Source organism: Rhinoderma darwinii, chromosome 3 (assembly GCF_050947455.1).
Source record: "Rhinoderma darwinii isolate aRhiDar2 chromosome 3, aRhiDar2.hap1, whole genome shotgun sequence".
NCBI classification, from domain to species: Eukaryota; Metazoa; Chordata; class Amphibia; order Anura; family Rhinodermatidae; genus Rhinoderma; species Rhinoderma darwinii.
The window spans coordinates 236,409,472-236,433,175 of NC_134689.1; the positions used below are offsets into that span (position 1 = coordinate 236,409,472).

General features: G+C 47.2%; 1 protein-coding gene across 1 annotated transcript in view; it reads left to right on the plus strand.

Annotated features, from left to right (window-relative positions):
- The first annotated feature begins 200 nt into the window (after nucleotides 1-200).
- Nucleotides 201-23,704, plus strand: part of CCDC136 (coiled-coil domain containing 136) — an 82,228-nt gene continuing 58,724 nt past the window's right edge. Inside the window, exons 1-6 of the mRNA XM_075857553.1 lie at nucleotides 201-278; nucleotides 10,241-10,303; nucleotides 15,015-15,206; nucleotides 18,207-18,281; nucleotides 18,832-19,146; nucleotides 20,289-20,400. Of these exons, the coding sequence (XP_075713668.1) occupies nucleotides 10,276-10,303; nucleotides 15,015-15,206; nucleotides 18,207-18,281; nucleotides 18,832-19,146; nucleotides 20,289-20,400 (722 nt within the window). The 5' untranslated portion in view covers nucleotides 201-278; nucleotides 10,241-10,275. The remainder of the gene's footprint in view (nucleotides 279-10,240; nucleotides 10,304-15,014; nucleotides 15,207-18,206; nucleotides 18,282-18,831; nucleotides 19,147-20,288; nucleotides 20,401-23,704) is intronic.

The window sequence follows — 23,704 nt, forward strand, 5'->3', positions numbered from 1 at the left end:
ATAGCTTATTTAATTAATTACATAATTAAACTCCATAGGTCTTTTTACATTCTCAGTATTTAACTAAGGGTACTACCTCACGCATTAAATTGTCAACAGATCCCATCAAAATTGTTTGGGTCTGCCAACAAATATTTAATGTTCATGGCCACCTTTTGTAAATTATGCAATTTATTTAAATATTATAGGTTCCAGCCCAGGCTCATGTTCCTCCGGTCGCTGGCTTCCTCAGCCTTTTACCAGAAGGAATAATTCTTATCCTACAGAGTTGCTGAATGGTGAGTGTAAGTAAAAAGTATTCCGTTTCTTCAACATATTTTGACCGAAGTTGTGTGTGCTGAGCCAAAATATATTTAAAGGTTAAAAGGGTATATAAGAAGTTATTTTAAAAAAAACCTTGTACTGACAGGTATTAATGAATGAACAAAAAGCTTATTATAAATGTGATATGTAATTTAGCGATATATATTTTATATATATATATATATATATATATATATATATATAAAAGTATATATATCTTTAAGGAGAGCAGCACCGTAAAAGTACGGATGCGTGGGTGCAAGCCTCAGGACCCCGACCTTCAGCGCTATCAGGATAGATAAACTTCAATGGAATATGCAGCACTCCAAAAATAAATTTTGGGGGAAAGAAATAGTGTTTTCTTTCACCCTTAAATAAGAATATTTATGCGTAAATCCAAATTTTACAATTTTTTTCACTTCATTTCTTTTTGGAGTGCTGTCTATTCCATTGATCTATCTATCTATCTATCTATCTATCTATCTATCTATCTATCTATCTATCTATCTATCTATCTATCTATCTATCTATCTATCTATCTATCTATCTATCTATCTATCTATCTATCTATCTACTAGTATATGTATATACACTGATAATAATGTAGACATGGGATAGATAGATAGATAGATAGATAGATAGATAGATAGATAGATAGATAGATAGATAGATGATTACACGCAGTAGATTTGTTGCAGAAATTTTAGTGACTGAATATCTGTTCATTACTGTACATGTGAATGGGGTTGTTTTTTCAACAAGCCCCATTCAGATATTTGGAATGGTCACAGAATTTCTCATTTGTTATATTGGGGGACACAGACCATGGGTATATGCTGTTGCCACTAGGAGGCTTGACGCTAAGAAATAAAAAAGTACCCTGCCCACAGACACTGAGCTATTTAGTCATAGCTTAGTGTCGTAAGAGGCAGATACTTCTACTAATGCAGCAGAGTCTCTACCAAAGAGTTTTTGGTTTTACTTTTTATTTTCATTTTTTTTTTTCATCAAGCAAGAAGATGGGACACAGGTCTCCTGAGTCCTCTTCTTGGTGGGCACACAGTGCCATATTGCAAATTCACCAATGTCCAACCTGCATGTGAAGACAAGTGGGACAAGAGCGTCAGCTCCTCTGTCCCCCACCAGCCTAAAGAGTAACACTGAGGGGGTGCTCCTTCTGTTTACTCATCTGGGAGATGGAAATAAAGCGCTGAGAGGATGGTGAGATTTACTCACACCCTCCCCTTCCCCCGGTCCTCCACTTGTATGAAGCATAGGCCCCCTGACCTAATCTTCAGTAGCATTGAGTTTTGGGCTCTTTGGTACATTTCACCTGTGGCACCATTTATTTCAACATGGCTAGCGCCATTTCCAGCTCCATAGTACAGGCAAAGGGGGCGGTCCCTTCCCCCCTTTACAATCACGCTCCCGTGCACTCTTTTCCTATTCTCTCATGGAGACTCAGCCTTCTCCTCTGATTGGCCGGTCTCATCACATGACACGCAAGCGGCTAATCGTGGCGCTCCGGGCAGAGCCTATGTGTCTGTCAGCTCCAATCCCCTCCTGACAGCCGCAGCCACGTTTCGCTTCCACTCACCTCAGCCGAATCCCGTAGGGTGCGTGTGCACGCTCATGCCCACTCTTAAAGGGGCAGCGCATGTACCGGACTTCTTGATGAACTTTGACCCGGGAGTACCCGGGACTATAAGAGGGGTCCAGCCCACTGCTTCTATGCCTGAGCGTTGTTGATGTTTCCTAGTTTGTCTATGTGATCGCCTCCTAGTGTGTTTCCTGTACCTGTTCCAGTTCCTGTTTCCTGTACCTGTTCCAGTTCCTGTTCCTTGCATTCCATACCATCCTGGTCGAGCACTGTGCTGTGCCAAAGTCGTGTCATGCTGTACTCCACGTCTGTCTTGCTTCACCTCACCTGACGTCTACCTTCTGCCTAGTCCTAGCCGAGCCTGCCCTGCTGCTATCTGAGCTGCCACAGGTACCTATACGAACTATAGACTTATAGTTGGCTAGCTGCCTTACCACCAAGGCGATACAGCTCAGTGGGTCCACAGACCCTTCGTGACCGTACGCTCAGGCCATGGACCCTGCTGGTCGATTCAAGACCATGACGACGTCACAGGAGATGCGGGCGGATATGCTGGACCTCCGGTCTCGACAGGACCAACTCCTCTAGGCGTTGAACATACTTGCATGTCGGCAGGTGGCACAAGCTGATGTTCCTTCTACTACACCTCCTGGCAGTGTTGATCCTCAGACTACACCTCTTGTCAGTGTTGACCCGCGTGTTCCTTTGACACTTCCTGACCGCTATGATGGAGAAGCAAGTACCTGACATGGATTTTTGAATCCGTGCCAGATCCACTTCCGCCTGTATAACAGGACATTTTCGTCTGATGGCGCAAGGGTCGCTTTCATCATCTCTCTCCTCACTGGCAAGGCTCTTGCATGGGCGAACCCTATCTGGGAGAGACAAGGACCAGAGACCCGTGACTTCCAAGCCTTCCTACGGACTTTTCGAATGGTGTTTGAGGAGCCTGGACAGGTCTCATCTGCAGCAGCATCTTTGATTAACCTACGCCAAGGAGACACGTACGTGAGTGAGTACGCCATCCACTTCAGCACCCTGGCAGGAGAGCTGTTATGGAACAATGAGGCTCTGGTGGCTGCATTCTGGCATGGACTGGCTTCTAGAATTAAGGACGAACTTGCCGCTCGGGATCTGCCGTCTACCCTGGATGACCTCATCCTTCTGTCTGCTCAGATTGATATACGGATCCAAGAACGCCTCCAAGAGGTTCGACGGGAGGGAGTCCTTCCCAGTCTGGCCCCTACTTTGCAGCAACCCCTGCTGTCCTCAGATGTTGATCCTGCTAAGGAGTCCGTAACCATTGACCAGTGTAAGTTATCCACCCAGGAGAGACTACGCAGACGCACGTCTGGACTCTGTCTTTATTGCGGCCTCGGTGGCCATCTCGTACACCTGTGTCCCCAAAGATCCCAAAACCTAAGGTTGCTAGGAGTGACAACCTTGGGTAAGAATGTACTTCCGTCTAGATTATCCATACCTGTGACCATAGTGTCCGGCGAAAAAACGCATCAGGTCTCTGCGTATCTGGACTCTGAATCCACTGCTAATTTCGTCCGTAGAGACTTGGTGGATCTTCTGCAATTACCCACCACCCCTCTGGAGAACCCGTTGACAGTAGCTTCAGTGAATGGACTACCTCTGCCAGACCCAGTTATAGCTGTGACCAAGCTGCTGAGGCTCCAAGTGGGAGCCCTTCACTCCGAACTTCTGCCTTTCTATGTGCTATCCAAAGCTGTTAACAATGTATTGCTGGGCCTGCCTTGGCTCCGACTGCATGCCCCCGTCCTGGACTGGAATTCTGGAGAGGTTCTCCAGTGGGGCCCTGAGTGTCAAGGTCGTTGCCTGGTGCAGATTCGTTCGGCTCAGCCTTCTCTGCCTCGGTCATTGGCAGGATTGCCGAGTCATTGTGCTGCATTTTCGGACGTCTTCGGCAAGAGGGAGGCGGAGACATTGCCTCCACATTGGGCATATGACTGCTCTATCGAGCTGATTCCTGGTGCATCCCTTCCCCGTGGTAGGGTATATCCTCTCTTTTTGCCAGAGACTATGTCCATGTCCGCCTATGTGAAAGAGAACTTGGAGAGGGGCTTCATACGAAAGTTTTCCTTCCCGGCAGGAGCCGGGTTCTTCTTTGTGAAAAAGAAAGATGGCTCTCTTCGTCCTTGTATCGACTACCGAGGTCTCCACCAGATCACTGTGAAGAATAAATATCCGTTGCCATTGATCTCTGAACTGTTTGATTGTATACGTGGTGCCCAGATTTTTTTCTAAACTAGACTTGCGTGGGGCTTACAACCTAGTCCGGATTCGCCAGGGTGATGAATGAAATACTACATTTAACACCCGTGATGGACACTATGAGTATCTAGTAATGACCTTTGACCTGTGTAATGCTCCCGCGGTCTTCCAGGAGTTTGGTTTGTGAATGACATTTTCTGTGAACTCCTCTATGTTTGTGTAGTAGTCTACCTTGATGACAACTTGATTTTTTTCTCCAGATCCTATGACGCACCAGAGACATGTCCGTCAAGTTCTGCTACGGTTAAGGGAGAATCGTCTGTACGCCAAGTTGGAGGAGTGCGTGTTTGACAAAGATGTTCTACCCTTCCTGGGCTACATCTTCTCGAATCGAGGTCTCGAGATAGATCCTGAGAAGGTAAAGTCTGTTCTGGAGTGGCCATGTCCTCAAGGCTTGAGGGCCATACTGCGCTTTTTGGGATTCGCTCATTTTTACAGGCAGTTTATTCCAAACTTCTACTCACTGACTTCTCCCATCTCTAACCTTACTAAGAGGGGTATGAACGCCAAGGTGTGGACTCCCGAGGCAGAGTCCACATTCATTAGCCTGAAGAGTGCCTTCACGTCAGCCTCTATCCTCCATCATCCGGATGTCTCTCTGCAGTTCTCGTTGGAGGTGGACGCATCCTCTGTCGGTGCTGGTGCACTCCTGTTCCAGAGAGGTCCCAAGGGCAACTCAAGGGTATGTGGATATTTTTCTAAGCTCTTCTCTTCCGCAGAACGCAACTACTCAATTCGGGATCGGGAGTTACTGGCCATCAAATTGGCCATGGAAGAATGGAGACATCTATTAGAGGGCGCAGCTCATCCGATCCTGATTTTTACAGACCACAAGAATCTGACCTACCTCCAGACGGCCCAACGGCTGAACCCTCGTCAGGCCAGGTGGTCACTTTACAAGGTACCAGTTTAAGCTCCATTATCGCCTGGCTGACAAGAATGTGAGGGCCGATGCCTTGTCCAGGTCTTTCGAGACGGAAAACATTTTGGAGAGTCCACAGAATATTATTGATCCGTCTTGCATTATCTCTGTCAATCCCCTGCAAGTTGGGGACATTCCTCCAGGGAGGACTATTGTGCGCCTGGCTGACCGTGGAAGAATCCTCCGCTGGGGACACTCCTCTAGACTGGCAGGTCACGCGAGGGTCCGTAAGACCCGAGATCTGATTGCTCGTCATTTCTGGTGGCCCACACTGCCCATTATGGACTTTGTTTCTTTTTATTCTGTATGCGCAGCCAACAAGGCCGCTCACTCCAGACCTGTTGGTCTGTTCCAGCCATTGCCTGTGCCCAATGCTCCCTGGCAGCATACAGCTATAGACTTTATTACGGACCTGCCTCTCTCTGCTGGATGCAGTGCTGTCTGGGTGGTGGTGGACCAATTTTCGAAGATGGCCCACTTGGTTCCTCTGACCGGTCTTCCTTCTGCTCCTCAGCTGGCCAAGCTGTTCATCCAACACATCTTTTGCCTGCACAGCTTTCCACAGCATATTGTGTCTGATCGGGGTGTTCAGTTTACATCGAAGTTCTGGAGAGCCCTCTGCGTACTCCTCGGTGTGAAATTGGACTTTTCATCAGCCTACCATCCTCAGTCTAATGGTCAGGTCGAGAGGATCAATCAGATCTTGGAGAACTACCTACGCCACTTCATTTCCAAGTAGCATGATGACTGGGTGCAGTTGCTCCCATGGGCAGAATTCTCCTAGAATAATCACACCAGTGAGTCCACAAGGAATATGCCGTTCTTCATTGTTTATGGCCAGCACCCACGAATTCCTCTCCCGGTGCCCGATACTTCCGAGGTTCCTGCGGCTGACTCCACCTTTAGAAACTTCCTACAGATCTGGCAGCAGACTCAATCCTCCATCCTAATGGAGGTCGACCGCATGAAACGGAAGGCTGACACAAGGAGAAGAGAACCTGCTCAGTTTCTTCCTGGCACAAAGGTCTGGCTGTCTTCCAGGAATATCCGACTAATGGTGCCATCATGCAAATTTGCTCCCAGGTTCCTCGGACCCTTTGAGATCCTACAGCGGATCAACCCTGTCACCTATAAGCTTCGGCTGCCTCCTACCCTCAAGATCCCCAACTCCTTACATGTCTCCCTCCTGAAGCCGGTGGTTCTGAACCGCTACACCAAGACTCCAAGCCCTGTGGTTGCCTCCAGCGGCCCTTCAGACACCTTTGAGATTCAGGAGATACTGAACACCAAAAAAGTGAGAGTAAAGACATTTTATTTGGTGGATTGGAGGGGGTTTGGTCCTGAAGAAAGGTCTTGGGAGCCAGAGGAGAACCTCAATTCCTCTGCTCTTCTGAAGAAGTTTCTCTCTCGCTCTGGTCCAAAGAAGAGGGGGCGTAAGAGGGGGGATACTGTAATGTCCGTGGCTGCGGGTTGTCAGATCCAATCCCTTCCTGACAGCCGCAGTCACGTGTCGGCAAGCGCTGGCCCCAGCCTCCTCCTCAGGAGACGCAACCGCTCGCTTCCATTCACCTCAGCCGGATCCTGTTCTTGATGAACTTTGACCCATGAGTACCCTGGACTATAAGTGGGGTCTAGCCCCCATGCTTCTAAGCCTGAGCATTGTTGATGTTTCTTAGTTTGTCTATGTGATGGCCTCCTAGTGTGTTTCCTATTTCCTGTTCCTGTGCCGGTTTCTGTTTTCTGTTCCTGTACCTGTTCCTGTTCCTTTTCCTTGCATTCCATACCATCCTGGTCGAGCACTGTGCTGTGCCAAAGTCATGTTGTGCTGTATACCACGTCTGACCTGTTTCACCTTGCCTGACGTCTACCTGGTACCTAGTCCTAGCCGAGCCTGCTCTGCTGCTGTCTGAGCGGCCACAGGTACCTTTACGAACTATACACTTTCACCTGCGCCCTGTTGGCCAGCTGCCTTACCGCCAAGGCCGTACGGCTCAGTGGATCCACAGACCATTCGTGACACTTCCTTATGCGATGCATGCAGACCTCCTGGCCAAATGCTTGTGGTCTCTGCACCCCTGCCACCCCCAGTATTGCTCACCCCTAGTATGATGGGTGTGGATCCGGAATGGACCCATTCCCTTTTCAGAACAATTGATAACTTAGCGAACATCACTCAGTCCATCTTGGGCGTAATGTCTGCCCGCCCTTCCCTGGACTCCTGTTCTGACTGTCCTTATTTGGACTCCAGGTCCACTCGTTTGCCTTCGCTTTTACTGTCCTCTTCTGTTTCACCTTCCCTATCAGAGGTGAGGTCCGCTGCTTCCTCTCCCCCCAGAGAGGTTTTGTCTGAGGGCGAACTGTCTGATTCAGACTCGGATTCAACTGGTAATGGTTCTACCCCCCTCCCCACCTCGTGGAGGTCCTTATTAGGGCTGTCAGTGACACCGTACAGGTTACTGATTCTGCACCTTCCTCTTGAACTGACTCCATTTCCTTTCTTCAGCCTCAATGTTCTCTAGCGGTGTCGAGGCACCGTGGTCCGACTTAAGTCTCCTATATGTCTTTCCTCCTCCGCCTCTCTTGTCATGGCTCCTCTGACAGCTCAAGGCAGAAGGGATTCCAGCATTCTGGTAGCCCCAAATTGGCTGCGCCATTGTTGGTACGTGGACCTCGTGTGCCTGTTGGCCGACATGCCATGGCCCTTGCCTCTCCGTGACAACATTCTCTCTCAGGGACCTCTCTTCTACCAGAGTTAAAGGCCGCTATGTTTAACAGCATAGCTGTTGATCCCGCTGTTCTGAGGGCTTGTGGTCTCTCGGAGAGTGTTGCTCTCACTATGCTCAAGTGAGGATCGCAAGTTCCCCCCTTGAGTTTTTCCCTATCCAGAGTTGTTACCTTTTTGCTGGGTGGCCTAGATCAAGGTTTGTCACTCAGCTCCCTGGGGTGGCTGGTGTCTGCACCTACCATCTTGTTCAGTCACCCATTGGCATCTAAGGTTGACAAGACTTTTCTGCAAGGGGTGGCTAGTGCAGTCCCTGCTTATCATTCTCTGATCCCCTCTTGAGATCTCAATTTAGCTTTGGATGTCTTACAGTCGGCACCCTTTGAACCCTTGCGAGACATCTCCCTTCGTCTTCTGTCCTGGAAAGAGGTTTTTCTGGTCGCATTGACCTCCGTCTGGAGGGTCTATGAGTTGGTGGCTTTCTCTTCTGTTTGCCATTTCTTACTCTTCATCAAGACAAGGTGGTGCTCCCCACAATGCCTTATTTTTTGCCCAAGGATATTTTGGCTTTCCACATGAATGAGGATATAATTTTGCCATCTATGTCCATCTCCCAGTCATCCGAGGGAGCGTTCCCTCCACAACCTGTGTAACGTCTATGGCCGCGGACCGTCGTCCTGACTCCTTCTCCGATGGCCGCGGCCATGGACGAGCGAGTGCCCGGCGGCATCTCTCTCCTGGGAGACGCCGGCACTCACTTCCTGGTCCGGACACTGTCTCCCGCAGGGCGCGCGCACCCGCATGTGCACATCCTTAAAGGGCCAGTACTCGCACAGTTGCAGAATACTGCTATTAGCCCAGAATGCTTCCTGACTATAAAAGGGGCTCTGCCCTCTCGATCTTTGCCTGAGCGTTGTTGTGTTACCTTAAGTTTGTCCTTGCAAATGGTCTCCTAGTGTTTTCCAGTTCCCAGTGTTACCCGTTCCTGCTGCCTGTACCCTGTATCCCTTGCTACCGTGCCTCTGTGCCTTCAAGAGTTGTAGTCGTGTCGTGCCCTCCGCTGCATCTATTGTGCCGCACCCCGCCGGGTGTCTGTCTGCTGTCGGAGCTTCATCTTAGCCTGAATCCACCGCTACTGTCTACATTGCCTCAGGTACCCTTTCTGGACTATAGACATTGGATTATACCTGTTTGACCAGCTGCTATCCCGCTATGCAGAATGGCCCAGTGGGTCCACACCCCGCGCTGTGACAACCTGGATGTAGTCCACGCCCTGCGGACTTACCTTTCTGTCCCTGCTTCCTTCCGGAGATCAGATTTCCTATTCAGCCTCCCGGAAAGGATCCCAGGAAGGGTTTAGCTGCCTCCAAGGCCACCATTGCTCTCTAGATTGAGATGATGGTTCGTGAGGCTTATCTGGTTTAGGGAAAGGATGTCTTACAGTCGGCTCCCTTTGAACCCTTGCGAGACATCTCCCTTCGTCTTCTGTCCTGGAAAGAGTTTTTTCTGGTCGTGGGATGCTGTCTGGAGGGTCTTTGAGTTGGTGGCTCTCTCTTCCGTTTGCCATTTCTTACTCTTCATCAAGACAAGGTGGTGCTCCGCACAATGCCTTAATTTTTGCCCAAGGTTATTTTGGCTTTCCACGTGAATGAAGATCTTTGTCCATCTCCCAGTCATTTGAGGGAGCGTTCCCTCCACAACCTGGACTTACCTTTCTGTCCCTGCTTCCTTCCGGAGATCGGATTTCCTATTCATCCTCCCGGAAAGGGTCCCAGGAAGGGTTTAGCAGCCTCCAAGGCCACCATTGCTCTCTAGATTGAGATGATTGTTCGTGAGGCTTATCTGGTTTAGGGAAAAGGTTTCTCCTTTCTGGGTTGTGGCCCAATCTACCAGAGCGCTTGGGGCTTCCTGGGATGTGTGCCATGAGGCCTCTGCCTTTCAGTTGTGCAAGGCAGCCTTGTGGTCTTCTTTGCACACTTTTTGTCAAGTTCTACCAGGTGCACACCTTTTCTACTGCAGACGCTTCACTAGGGCATAAGGTCTTGCAGGCATCTGTGAAAAAGCTGACCATTCCTGTGTTCTGTTCCCACCACTGGGGACTGCTCTAGGATGTCCCATATGTGTCCCCCAATGTAACAAATGAGAAAACAGGGTTTTTGAGTTCTAACCGCAAAATCCTTTTCTTGTCCATTGTGTTTTCAAGGTCTTTTGTTCATGGTTGTCAGTTTGAGGGATTCTCACCATGGGTTTGACATACCTCTCTTACCTTGTAAGAGAGGTATGTCAAACCCAAACTACTACTTGCAGACACACTGAAAAGCCCAATGTTTGCGGGCAGAATATATAGTGTAGGAGGGGCCACTTTTTTATTTCTTAGTGTTATTCCTCCTAGTGGCAACAGCATATACCCAAGGTCTGTGTCCCTCAATGAACTGGATGAGAAAAGGATATTATGGTGAGTACTCAAAAAAATCCTGTTTTCTGCAAAATTTCTGCCACATGTGAACATACCCATGAATAGATTCTTATTTGCCTATAGATAATGTTCTTATTTTTGCAGCAATAAAACAACTATTTAGTAATGCCTTTGAGGGAACTTATACAGGTTAATCAGAAACATGGAGAATCAGTATAATATCTTTGTCTTGATCTGTTGAATATCGCATTATCTTCTGCAATGCACCAAAATAACCAAATCTATAGGCTTGCATGTTTTACCCCACATCTACAATTTTTCAATGGCACATTTTGAACACAAGAAAACCCAAAATAGCAATAAATAAGAATAATGTAATAAGTTTAATAAAATACAATAAAGAATAAAAAATAAATGTACAGTATATAGTTAAATATATGGCAGAGTTTTATGTGACATGGCAGTGACACCTTTAGTGAAGGGAAATTATCCTATTACACGTTTTCTACTTGCAGACTGCGTATGTAGTGGGTTTTGTTGGTTATGTCTAGGCATAATTTACATTACATGCACTGGCGTAGCTATAGGGGTCGAAGCGGTCGCAATTGCGACCGGGCCCCGAAGCCAGGGGGGCCCACAGCCCCCCGCACCACATCAATAACTATAACTCTAACTATAACCCCTGTTACTATAGTAACAGACTGTACTTACCTTCCTGGTTCCGGATCGCAGCGGAGGTCCTAACGTCAAGCACTGTGCGCAGCGCATGACGTCACAGCGCTATGCGCCGCGCACAACATCGAGAGGACAGAACTTCCGCCACGGCTGAAGAGGAAGGTAAGATTAGTAGCCCTGACTGCTAAAGCTGACTCCCGAGACCCGCCAATCAGCTGTTTTGAAGGGGCCGCAGCACTCGCACGAGAGCTGCTTCACCTTCATTTCGGTCACACTGTGAATCGGTGTCGGCGATTCACAGTGTGAGCGAGTAGTGAAATGAAGGGGAAGCAGCTCTCGTAGGAGTGCTGCGGCCCCTTCAAAACAGCTGATTGGCGGGTCCCGGGAGACGGACCCCGACACATCAGCTATTGATGGCCTATCCTGAGGATAGGCCATCAATGTTTAGAGACTGCACAACCCCTTTAAGCCTACGATGTAGCAGGCTTAGAGGGCCCATGAGACAGGATCACAGATTGTGTGATCCTGTCTGCTGGGCCCTGTATCTAAGCCAATCACATGGTAGGCTTAGATACATGGCCCACGTGGGATCCTGTCTGATGGGCCCTGTATATAAGCCTACCACACTGTAGGTTTAGATACAGGGCCCCAGCACACAGTAATCTTATACTGTATAAGATTACTGTCTGCTGGACCCTGTATCTAAGCCTACCTTGTGGTAGGCTTAGATACAGTGTCCCACAGACAGTATCACACATGGGCCCTGTATCTGAGCCTAACACATGTGTTACTAATCGTTTTTTGTGTGTTTTCTTACAGGTTCGGTCGTTGGACTACGTCGGATTCCAGGACTACTTCGATGACGGCTTTTTTTTTTATTATCAATAAAATGATTAATGAGGGTTGTGTGGGTTTTTTTTATTTCAATAAAATATTTTTTCTATGTCTTTGTGTTTTTTTTTTAAACTATATTACTGCCGCCTTAGTAATGGCCGCCGGCTGATTGACAGCATCCATTGCTAAGGCGGGGCTTAGTGTTAGCCAGTGCAGAGGCTAACACTAACCTCCTTTATTACCCCGGTACCCACCACCACCAGGGGTGCTGGGAAGAGCCGGGTACGATCCAGTACCTGACCATCTGTAGTGATGGTCGGCCACTGGGGTGGCCGCAGGCAGGTATTATCAGGAGGGGAAAGGCCAAAAACAGTGGCCCTTCCCACCCTGGTAATGCTAGGCTGCTGCTGCTTTATTGTATCTGGCTGGTTATGAAAAATGGGGGGGACCCCACGTCATTTAAAAAAAATAAAATAAAAAATAATTGGAAAGAACGATGTGTGGTCCCCCCCAATTTTCATAACCAGCCAGATACAACACAGCAGCAGTAGGCAGCATTACCAGGGTGGTAGGTGCCACTGTTTTTGGCCTTCCCCAGTCTAATGCTACCAGCCTGCGGCCACCCCGGTGCCTGCCCGTCACTACAGATGGACGGGTACTGGTTCGTACCCGGCTCTTCCCAGCACCCCTGGTGGCGGTGGGTACCGGGGTAATAATGGGGGTTAGTGTTGGCCTCTGCACCTGCTAACAAGCCCCGCCTTAGTAATGGAGGTTGCCAATCAGCCAGCGGCCATTACTAAGGCAGTGATAATAAAGTTTAAAAAGATACAAGCACATAGAAAAAATATTTTATTGAAATAAAAAAACACAACCCTCATTAACCATTTTATTGAGAATAAAAAAACGCCGTCATTGAAGTCCTCGTATCCGAAGTCCAACAACCGAACTTGTAAAAAAACACAAACACACAAAAATAATCAGTAACACATAAAGAAGCAAAATTATTATTCTTACCTTTCCTGGGTGCAGCGCTGGAGCCGCAATGTCAGTGAGCTGAGTCCTGTATCTAATCCGATCATGTGTGATACTGTCTGCTGAGCTACTGTATCTAATCCTATCATGTGTGATACTGTCTGCTGGGCCACTGTATCTAATCCTATCATGTGTGATAATGTCTGCTGAGTCATTGTATCTAATCCTATCATGTGTGATACTGTCTGCTGGGCCACTGCATCTAATCCTATCATGTGTGATACTGTCTGCTCAGCCACTGTATCTAATCCTATCATGTGTGATACTGTTTTCTGAGCCACTGTATCTAATCCTATCATGTGTGATACTGTCTGCTGAGCCAATGTATCTAATCCTATCCATAGTTTATAGGGTCCTAGTGCTATAGATATGCTATGCTGTCTCCTATACACACATTTTTTTGGGCGGACACATATGTATTGGGGCTATTTCCCCTGACATTTTAAGCCCTTAGTGACGCCCCTGGCTGCTAGTGCTGCATTGTTGGGTCACTTAGGAGACCCAGCGATGCAGCTGAAAGCTGCGGACCGTCAGCCATGAGAAGTTTGCGCGGGGGGGGGGGCTCAATAAGAACTTTTGCATCGGGGCCCATGAGCCTTTAGCTACGCCCCTGATTACATGGCCAAACGTATGTGGGTACTTAAATATCACATGCATACACTCTTGTTGAACATCTTATTCCAAAATGATGTGGGTACTGGGGTTGGACTCTTTTGGAAAGTTTTCTTTCCTACCAGATTTTAACCCTGGCCCATTTAGCGAGAAGAACATTGGTGAGGTCAGGCACTGTGATTGAAAGACAAGGTTTGGCATACAGTTAACTTTTCATTTCATTCCAAAGTTTAGGGCTCTGTCTAGTTCTTCCACACTAAATCATTTTTATATACCTTTCAGGTATTGGGGCTTGTCATGCTGATACAGGAAAGTACCTTCCCCAAAATGTTGTCAAGATGTTGGAAGCATACAATTGACTAGAATGACATTCTATGATATAGAATTATCTATGCTAAGCATTACCAGAGCATTATTTCTCTTTCATCAAACTTTAGTTCCTTAGAATATCATTTAGTGAAGCATGATTCACCACCTGCTTTCCACCAGCGTGTTTAAACATCGTAGAAAGCTGGCATACATATTTGTATGCTTGACTTTATGTGCTGGTTAATAATAAGCATGGCTGAAATGGCGGTACTCACTAACTAGAAGTAGTATCCAATATATGGGTTTCAAAGGTAAGATTACTCGGGACAAAATTAGGCCCTTCACTTCATCGTTGGGCCACAAATCGTGTTCATCCAAAGCTGGGACAAAAAGTAGGGATAGACATATATGGGGTATGTTTACAGAGCCGTATATGTGGTCCAAGTTTCTTCTGGATCCGCCATCTGACAGGAACCACCGGTGCCCGACGGACCCCATTGACTTACAATGGGGTCCCTCGTGGTGTCCGACATCAGACGGGAAGAATAGCGATGCATGCAGCGCTATTTCTCCCATCAAATCTGACGGAAATTACAATGGAGGCTTCGACCCAAATGTGATCAGAGCCGTAGATACACTCATATGAACGATTTGCATGCATACAGATGTAGCCAAGTTGATATTGACTCTGATAAATTGCTGCAGCATTATGTCACACAACAAAAGCCATTGAAAAAGTCAAGTTAAAGATTCTTGCCACTGTGTATTTAATGCGTTAAGTGTCAATATAAAGATGGCTACATCTGTACATATAAATATATTTACATAATTCAAACAGATATGCATGTACATATATAAACGAACACACACATACAAGATAGATAGATAGACGGATGGATGGATAGATAGATAGACAGACAGACAAATATATGTACAATAGCACCTACATGATATACATACAGATTAGATGTGCCATCTTCCAAACTCGATGATTTGTTTTTTTCCTGGGACCATTCCTGCTTGGCAGACACATGTGGGCAGCCAGTTGGCAATAATGGTTATGATAAACTCTCACAATTGTTTTCGGCTTGTGATGTTTGTTTGTCAAGGGTTTACTTTTTTGTTTGTTCTACTCTGGCCCTCTTGAATTTTGTTAGAGCAAAGTAGGATATTTTGCCACTAGTCTAAATACTGAACACCGGATACATAATGTATGGAAACTTATTTCATATACAGTCATCAACTTTTTCTAAATATCTAACAGTTTAACTTTCTTAACTGCTCTCAGATTCAGAAGATGAAGAGCCACCGGACCTTGAGTCAGAGTCTGGAGATGTTCCAAGTGGTTCAGAAAGTGGCCCAGGTAGCATGCTTTTAGAAAGCCAAGATTTAAGAACCCAGATCATACAACTGCTCACAGAGCTGGAAGAAACCCGAGAACTGGCACTAAAACATGAAGACAGCTTTTTGGAGATGCAGGGTAACTATTCCAAAGCATCAGATGTTATTAGTAGAGTACTACACTGTGACAATATGTAATATTCACATTTCAGTTCAAGTCTGAATTTTTATACCCTTTTTAGAGTTAACATTTGTTTCCAGGTGACTTTACATACCCATGCTACCAAATATCATTATTGTAAAGTATAGATTGGGAGAGAGGCATTATTAATAACTACTCATATTTAACGTGTGTTACAATTTGACGGGAGGTCATATAAAATCTGTAAAAAACAAACATGGCCACCAATGTCCGAACATCATTAACAGACTCATTCCTGTTACATCATTCTGCTCCCCCCCCCCCCCATCCCTTTGCATTATGTATAACCCCTAGTAGCATTACCACCCTCTGGCATCTCTGCCCCATTGGTACCACACCTTAACCTCTAGCAAGAAAACCCCCCCAGGCAGCGCATCACACCCCACTAGCAGCACATCTCTTCTTGCAACACACCCCATCCCCAGCAGTGCATCTACCGTCTTATACATGTTTATTAGAGATGAGCAGACTTATGAAAAGTTCGGTTCGGCTGGTTCGCCGAATTTCACGAAAACCTGACCGAACCTGTAATTTCCGTGCGCCGAGCATGGTACTGTCCAGGGTGCTGAAAGAGTTAATGGGCTGCACTAACTCTTTCAGCAACCTTGACAGTACCATGCTTGGCGCGCGGAAAATACAATTTTAGTGTAATAAAAAAAAAAAATAATACGTTCATACTTACATTCCTCCTGTCCGGCCTCCAGCGATGACGTTTCATCCATGTCGCCGCTGCAGCCAATCACAGGCTGTAGTGGCGGTCACGCACGTCACGTGACCGCCTCTGCAGCCAATCACAGGCTGCCGCGGCCTCTCAGCGTCATACACTCCTCAACATCTGCACGCTCCTCTCCTGAAATATTCTGTGCTGCTGTGAACTCTGCTCTTACCATTACGTAGCTCTCAGTCTGTTACCACTCCTCCACTCCTGTCCTCAATAACACCTTCACATGATTGGCAAGTCACCACCCCGCACAAAATCCGCACGCTCATCTCCTGAAATACTCTGTGCTGCCTTAAACTCTGTGGACAGGTCAGGATCCTGTTTCTTTTAAATGCTGCTGGGGAACCTGCTCGATCCACTATATAAGGCTGCGCCTCCATCCTCTTCTGCCCCAGTCGCTTATTCCCAAGCACTGTAAACTTTCAGATTGGTTGCGCTGTGAATATTCGGAGAACGTGATTGATTTATGTGCAGGGTAATGAACATACAGACAAGCAGTAGAAGACTGACTAAGGGCTGAGCATTTCATTGAATTCAGTCTTCTACTGCTTGTCTGTATGTTCATTACCCTGCACATAAACCAATCACGTTCTCCGAATATTCACAGCGCAACCAATCTGAAAGTTTACAGTGCTTGGGAATAAGTGACTGGGGCAGAAGAGGATGGAAGCGCAACCTTATATAGTGGATCGAGCGGGTTCCCCAGCAGCATTTAAAAGAAACAGGATCCTGACCTGTCCACAGAGTTTAAGGCAGCACAGAGTATTTCAGGAGATGAGCGTGCGGATCTTGTGCGGGGTGGTGACTTGCCAATCATGTGAAGGTGTTATTGAGGACAGGAGTGGAGGAAAGGTAACAGTCTGAGAGCTATGTAATGGTAAGAGCAGAGTTCACAGCAGCACAGAATATTTCAGGAGAGGAGCGTGCAGATGTTGAGGAGTGTATGACGCTGACTGGTCACTGATTGGTCAGCGTCATACACATAAACACACCCAGTTAAAAACACAATACACGCCAAGTTGGACATAACGGAAAAAAAACGCCCAGTTGTCCATTTCAAAGCTCATTTGCATATATGCACACGACCGTAAAAACTCCCGTTATTACGGGTCGTATTTACGACCCGTAATAACGGGCTAATAGACTTCTATTGGCCACGAGTACCTTCCCGTTTTCTTACGGGAAGGTGCCCGTGCCGTTGAAAAAGATAGAACATGTCCTATTTCAGGCCGTAATAACGGCACGGGCAGCCCATAGAAGTCTATGGAGCTGCCGTAATGATGGGTGGCTACATGTGTGCACCCGTCATTATGGCAGCGTTGCTAGGCGACGTCAGTAAATAGTCACTGACCAGGGGGCTGAAAGAGTTAACTGATCGGCAGTAACTGTTTCAGCACCCTGGACAGTGAATTCTGATCAGAATATAGAGTAACCTGTAAAAAAAAAAAAAGACGTTCATACTTACCGAGAACTTCCTGCTTCCTCCAGTCCGGTCTCCCGGCCGTTGCCTTGGTGACGCGTCCCTCTCGACATCCGGCCCGACATTCCTGGATGACGATTCAGTCCAAGTGACTGCTGCAGTCAATCACAGGCCAATCACAGGCTGCAGCCAATCACAGGCCAATCCCAAGCTGCAGCGGTCACATGGACTGCCGCGTCATCCCGGGAGGTCGGACTGGATGTCGAGAGGGACGCGTCACCAAGGCAACGGTGACGCGTCCCTCTCTTGACATCCAGCCCGACCTCCCTGGATGACGCAGCAGTCCATGTGACCGCTGCAGCCTGGGATTGGCCTGTGATTGGCTGCAGCGGTCACTTGGACTGAATCGTCATCCCGGGAGGTCGGACTGGAGGAAGAAGCAGGGAGTTATCGGTAAGTAGGAACTTCTATTCTTTTTGCACGTTGATGTATATTGTGATCGGAAGTCACTGTCCAGGGTGCTGAAACAGTTACTGCTGATCGTTTAACTCTTTCAGCACCCTGGACAGTGACTATCTCCGCCGGGTTCGGTCAAAACGTGTTCGGCCGAACCCGGTGAAGTTCGGATTCGCTGCGAACCGAACTTTTCCTGATGTTCGGACCGAAACCGGGTTCGGTTGTCCCGGTTCGCTCATCTCTAATGTTTATATGAATATATAAGACAATATGAATATGTAAGATTTATTAAACTGATTTTACATTGGTGCTGCCAGCTACTACTTTTCTTTTATTACAGGTATCCTGGAGGAAGAACGATTGGCGAGTGCTCAACAAGCTGAGATTTTTACCAAGCAAATTCAAAGACTGCAAGGTGGGGTGTGCAGTAACATAAATGTAACTGGGATTATTTAATATATTTATGACTTTTTCTGTGTAAATTTATGATGACATAGAGGAAACATTTTCCTGTGTCGAGGGGCCAATAAATTATCAGGGCAGATCTGCCTGCAATACAGATTTATATGAAAGTGGTACAAAAAATACAAAAGAACTGGTATGAAAGATAAAATATTTCTAGAACAAGCTTTTGTCTGAGAAGCCTAAGATGAAACGGAACATCACGCTAATATGAGAAAAATGGTTTGAAACCCGTATAGTAGTCTGAAATACATACTTTTGTATTCTTAGGTGGGACAGTTTTAGGACCCTCTTACTATAGTTTCAAAGCTATGGACATACCGTAGATACTGGGATAAATGTGCTCATGTCTCATAATGCACATCTTGACACAGTCAACTTTCATTTGTAGCCTGATATAAAGCCGTATGCCACAGCTGCTCCACACTGTTTGGAAATGCATTATGTCGCCCCATATCTTTTCATTTTGTCTCAGAACATGTTTTTTTTCCATCTCTCTGAAGCTCAGCTGCACTCTGTGCAGGAAGAAGTGGACAGCTTGGAGCAGGAGAAGGATTGTGAGTTGCTGGAGGTATCTCAGGAGTTACGATGCGCACAGGAGGAGATCATGTCTCTGCGGCAGGCGGCGGAAGAAGCCGCAGCTGAGCGGGAGAGTGACATTGCTTCCTTGCAGGAGGAGCTGTGCAGGCTGCGAGCAGAGCTGCATGAATTGCAGGAGACACGACAGGAGTATGAAATGGAGATAACCTCTCTTAGAGCAGAAATCAGCATGAAGGGCTGTAGCGGCCATGCAGGTCCGGAGCCAGAGACCCTGCAGGGTAAGTACTTGCCTCCATCCTTATGTACACAAAATGCTATTTGGATGGAATATGTTTTAACTATTCTAAAAATGCAATGCTGTAGGGTAAGCACTTTCACCCTTTATAATGTACTCTGAATGTATCATCAAAATATTTTAATGCAACATTAGGCTGCACAAGAACAAAAACGTCATAAAATAACATTCCTAACTGTCCTATGTTAAAAAGTTTAGAGGGCATTTGTGCATTAAATCCACTTATACATGGATGCAGTCAGCAGCTGAACCATTTACCCTGTCAGATCACTCATCATGGATTTTATGTTTGGGAACATGCAAATACATTTGAAATATTCAGGAACATTTTCCTCTCACCTCGCAGCTTATAATACAGAAAGTACAATTGAGTTCTGTATTTAGGTCATTTGGAAATTTGTATGACTATGAAACCAAGTTTTACAAAACCGTACGATACATTATTTGTGGACTTCTGGCCAGTGTAGGTTCCATGGAGAGTATTATATAATGATGCCAGATGATGTGTGAATCATCCATTGTTCAGAAAAGATGTGAAACAAACAAGGGCCGTCAATTCTCTTTCTCTTGTTCTTTCCATATATGAATTGTTACATTATGATGTACTAAACTTTGGAGTCGCTATATAATTATCGGTAATCGACAAGGATCTACTTAAAGGGGTTGTTTCGTTTACAAAACCCATTTCCAAACACCCTATTTTGGTAACCATCAGCTGTGTGCATCACAGCCTAGTTATTTCAATAGGAAATGTGTAATGCTCGATTGCCCCCGCAGAGAACAGTTGATGCTGGGTTCAACCACAGTTTACAGCTGATCACTAGATGTCTCGGCAGCGAGACACTCTGTGACCAGCTTATTGTCCGAGAAGCCTTATAGCAAGAAAAGATTGTCCACCCCTTTAGCATGTAGGCCGACGAGACATTTGTTTGGATCAGCAAAAAAATTAAATGACAGCATTATTTTAACATTTTCCCTCTTCCAATTATAGCTATAGAGACCAATACTGTGTATTACTATGTCTATTTTTTTTTTAACTCGTTTGATATGCTGCGATGCATTTTATTATTTGTCATGTCTGCACTTATTAGGAAGGTTCACTCCATATTTCTTTCCCTATGACAGGAGAGCTGCAGTTCCTACGCGACCAGTGTCAGCACCTTCAGATGGAACGCAGTATTCTGCAAGAGAGTAACAGTCAACTGAAGAGTCATCTCTTGCTCCTGGGTGGAGAAAGGTGCATTTTTATGTGTTTGCATTTATATTACTTGCTGCTTTTGTCTCCGTTCTGTAAGGTTTTCATTTTTTAGCAGAACCAATAGCGCAATCGACTACGTTATTGTTTCTGCTAAAAAGATGGAAACCCTACGGAACAGAGATAAATGGAAACCATTTGCAATGGAAGCATTACCATTGAAATCAATGGTAATGCAAACGGAAGATATGGTTTCGGTTTGGCTTTTCGTTCATGGGTTCCCCTGATGGAAAGGTCTAATGGAACCCATGAATGGAAGCCCGATGCAGATGTGAACGAGGCATAACCTGCTTTATCTGTGATTTCGTAAAAAAGTTAATTTTGAAAGGTTTTAAAGTTAAAAGGGTTTTCCAGTTTTACTGAAATATAATAATCACTGTATAAATTAAAAGTTCTACAACTTTCTAATATACATTGTGTTTCAATTCACCATGTTTGCTGTCAGTAAATCTGTACATAGCTGGTCCTGCAACCAGCTAGGAAGTGGATACAATTGAATCCAGTCCATGATCGGGCAAATGAGCGCTCATACAAACGCTCATTCCCAATCATCGGCCCCGTGTTAACAGGGCAACTTTTAGCCGACGAACAAGTAGATGTTTGTCTGCTGATCAGATCTAAAATGATAATTTGTCGGTAGCACATATCCCAGTGTAAACCGGAGATGTGATGCCAACAGTATGCAAACTGTGTGGGAACACACTATCTTATTAACATTCATCCACATACAGCCACGATCATTGCTCGTCATGTCATTATCGCCGATCGGTGCTCATTACTGAGCAGAAATCTTTCCATGTAAAAGGGCCCATACCTAAACATGATACAGTTGTATCTGCTGAGAGCAGGACTAGTTATGTATTGGTTTGCTGCCTCCATGGCCGGCACAGGGCGCCAGCCACCACACTGCAAGAGGGGCGCCAGCGAGTGTGTGTATCCCTGCGCCGTTGCAACTACCAGTGGGGATACACACACTAACTGCAGTCGCCTTTCCACTCAGGCGCTTCTTCACTTAGTGGCCGTCGCTACCGCTGTAGCAGCCATAGCGGCTGCTAGCGGTGACACCGGGCTGCTGCGGCTGCTATAGCGGTAGCGACGGCACTATAGCAGAGCAGGGAGGTATCTCCCTGCTCTGCTATCTACTAGCGCCACTGTAGCTACCTGAAGGAGTGGAATCCCCATGTGGCCGGGGATTCCACTCCTGGAGCGCTGCTTGATGTTTCTGTCCATATATAGACAGTGACATCAGAGGAAACTCCTGAAGCGGAATCCCCAGTCACAGCGTTGCAGACTCTATGACCGGGGATTCCACTCCAGGAGAAGCCAATGACGTCATGGACACAGACGACAGGAGCTTCTCCTGGAGTGGAATCGACGGTCATAGCGTCTGCAACGGTGTGACCGGGGATTCCGCTTCAGGAGTTTTCCCTGATGTCACTGTCCATATATGTCCACACGGGGATTCCGCTCCTTCAGGGAGCTACAGTGGTGCTATCCATACTGGAAGGGGGGGGGGGGTTTGCTATCTACAGGGGGGCTGTGGGCTGTGTGGCACTACCTACAAAAAAGGACAACTGTGCAGGAGCACACAAAATACCCAGCTTTTCCGGGTATAAAAAAAAAGTGTGGACATAAACTAAGATATAACTTTTATTTAATGTAGCTAAAAGGATTAATCCTTTACTCAGACTAAATAAAAGTTATATCTTTATTTCCACACATTTATTTGATAGCTGGGATAGCTGGGTATTTTGTGTGCTTCTGCACAGTTGTCCTTTTTTTAATGTCTATTGCCCACCAGCTATCAGGGTCATTTCGTAGTCCTTGCACTACCTACTAGGGGGCTGTGGGCTGTGTGGCACTACCTACCAGGGGGCTGTGGGCTGTATGGCACTACCAACCAGGGGGCTGTGGGCTGTGTGGCACTACCAACCAGGGGGACGTGTGGCACTACCAACCAGGGGGCTGTGGGCTGTGTCGCACTACCAACCAGGGGGCTGTGTGGCACTACCTACCAGGGGGCTGTGTGGCTCTACCAACCAGGGGGCTGTGGGCTGTGTGGCACTACCAACTAGGGGGCTGTGTGGCACTACCAACCAGGGGTCTGTGGGCTGTGTGGCACTACCAACCAGGGGGCTGTGTGGCACTACCAAACAGGGGGCTCTGTGACACTACCAACCAGGGGGCTGTGGGGCACTACCAACCAGGGGGCGGTGGGGCACTACCAACCAGTGGGCTGTGTGGCACTACCAACCAGGGGGCTGTGTGGGACTACCAACCAGGGGGCTGTGTGGCACTACCAACCAGGGGGCTGTGTGGCACTCCCTACCAGGGGGCTGTGGGGCACTCCCTACCAGGGGTCTTTGCAACACTTCCTACCAGGGGGTTGTGTGGCGCTCCCTACAGGGGGTTGTGTGGCGCACTCTACAGGGGGCTGTGTGGCGCTATCTACAAGGGAGCTGTGTGACGCTATCTAAAAGGGGGCTGTGTGGTGCTACCAACCAGGGGGGTGTGTGGCACTCCCTACCAGGGGGCTGTGGGGCACTCCCTACCAGGGGTCTTTGCAACACTTCCTACCAGGGGGTTGTGCGGTACTCCCTACAGGGGACTGTGCGGCACTCCCTACAGGGGGCTGTGTGGCGCTCCCTACAGGGGGTTGTGTGGCGCACTCTACAGGGGGCTGTGTGGCGCTATCTACAAGGGAGCTGTGTGACGCTATCTAAAAGGGGGCTGTGTGGTGCTACCAACCAGGGGGCTGTGTGGCACTCCCTACCAGGGGGCTGTGGGGCACTCCCTACCAGGGGTCTTTGCAACACTTCCTACCAGGGGGTTGTGCGGTACTCCCTACAGGGGACTGTGCGGCACTCCCTACAGAGGGCTGTGTGGCGCTCCCTACAGGGGGTTGTGTGGCGCACTCTACAGGGGGCTGTGTGGCGCTATCTACAAGGGAGCTGTGTGACGCTATCTAAAAGGGGGCTGTGTGGTGCTACCTACAAGGGGGCTGTCTGGCGCTACCTACAAGGGTGCTGTCTGGCGCTATCCACAAGGGGGCTGTGTGGTGCTACCAACAAGGGGATTATGGCACTGTCTACAGGGAGGCTGTATGGAAAAATCTACAGGGGGGCACTATACTGTGTGGGGGTCACTAAGCGGACATTATACTGTGTAGGGGTACTACAGGTGGCATAATAATGTGGACACAATTAGAGGACAAAATACTGAGTCCTTGAAGGGGTTGTAATATATTATATTCTTAAATATTATTATTATACTATATGGGGGCACT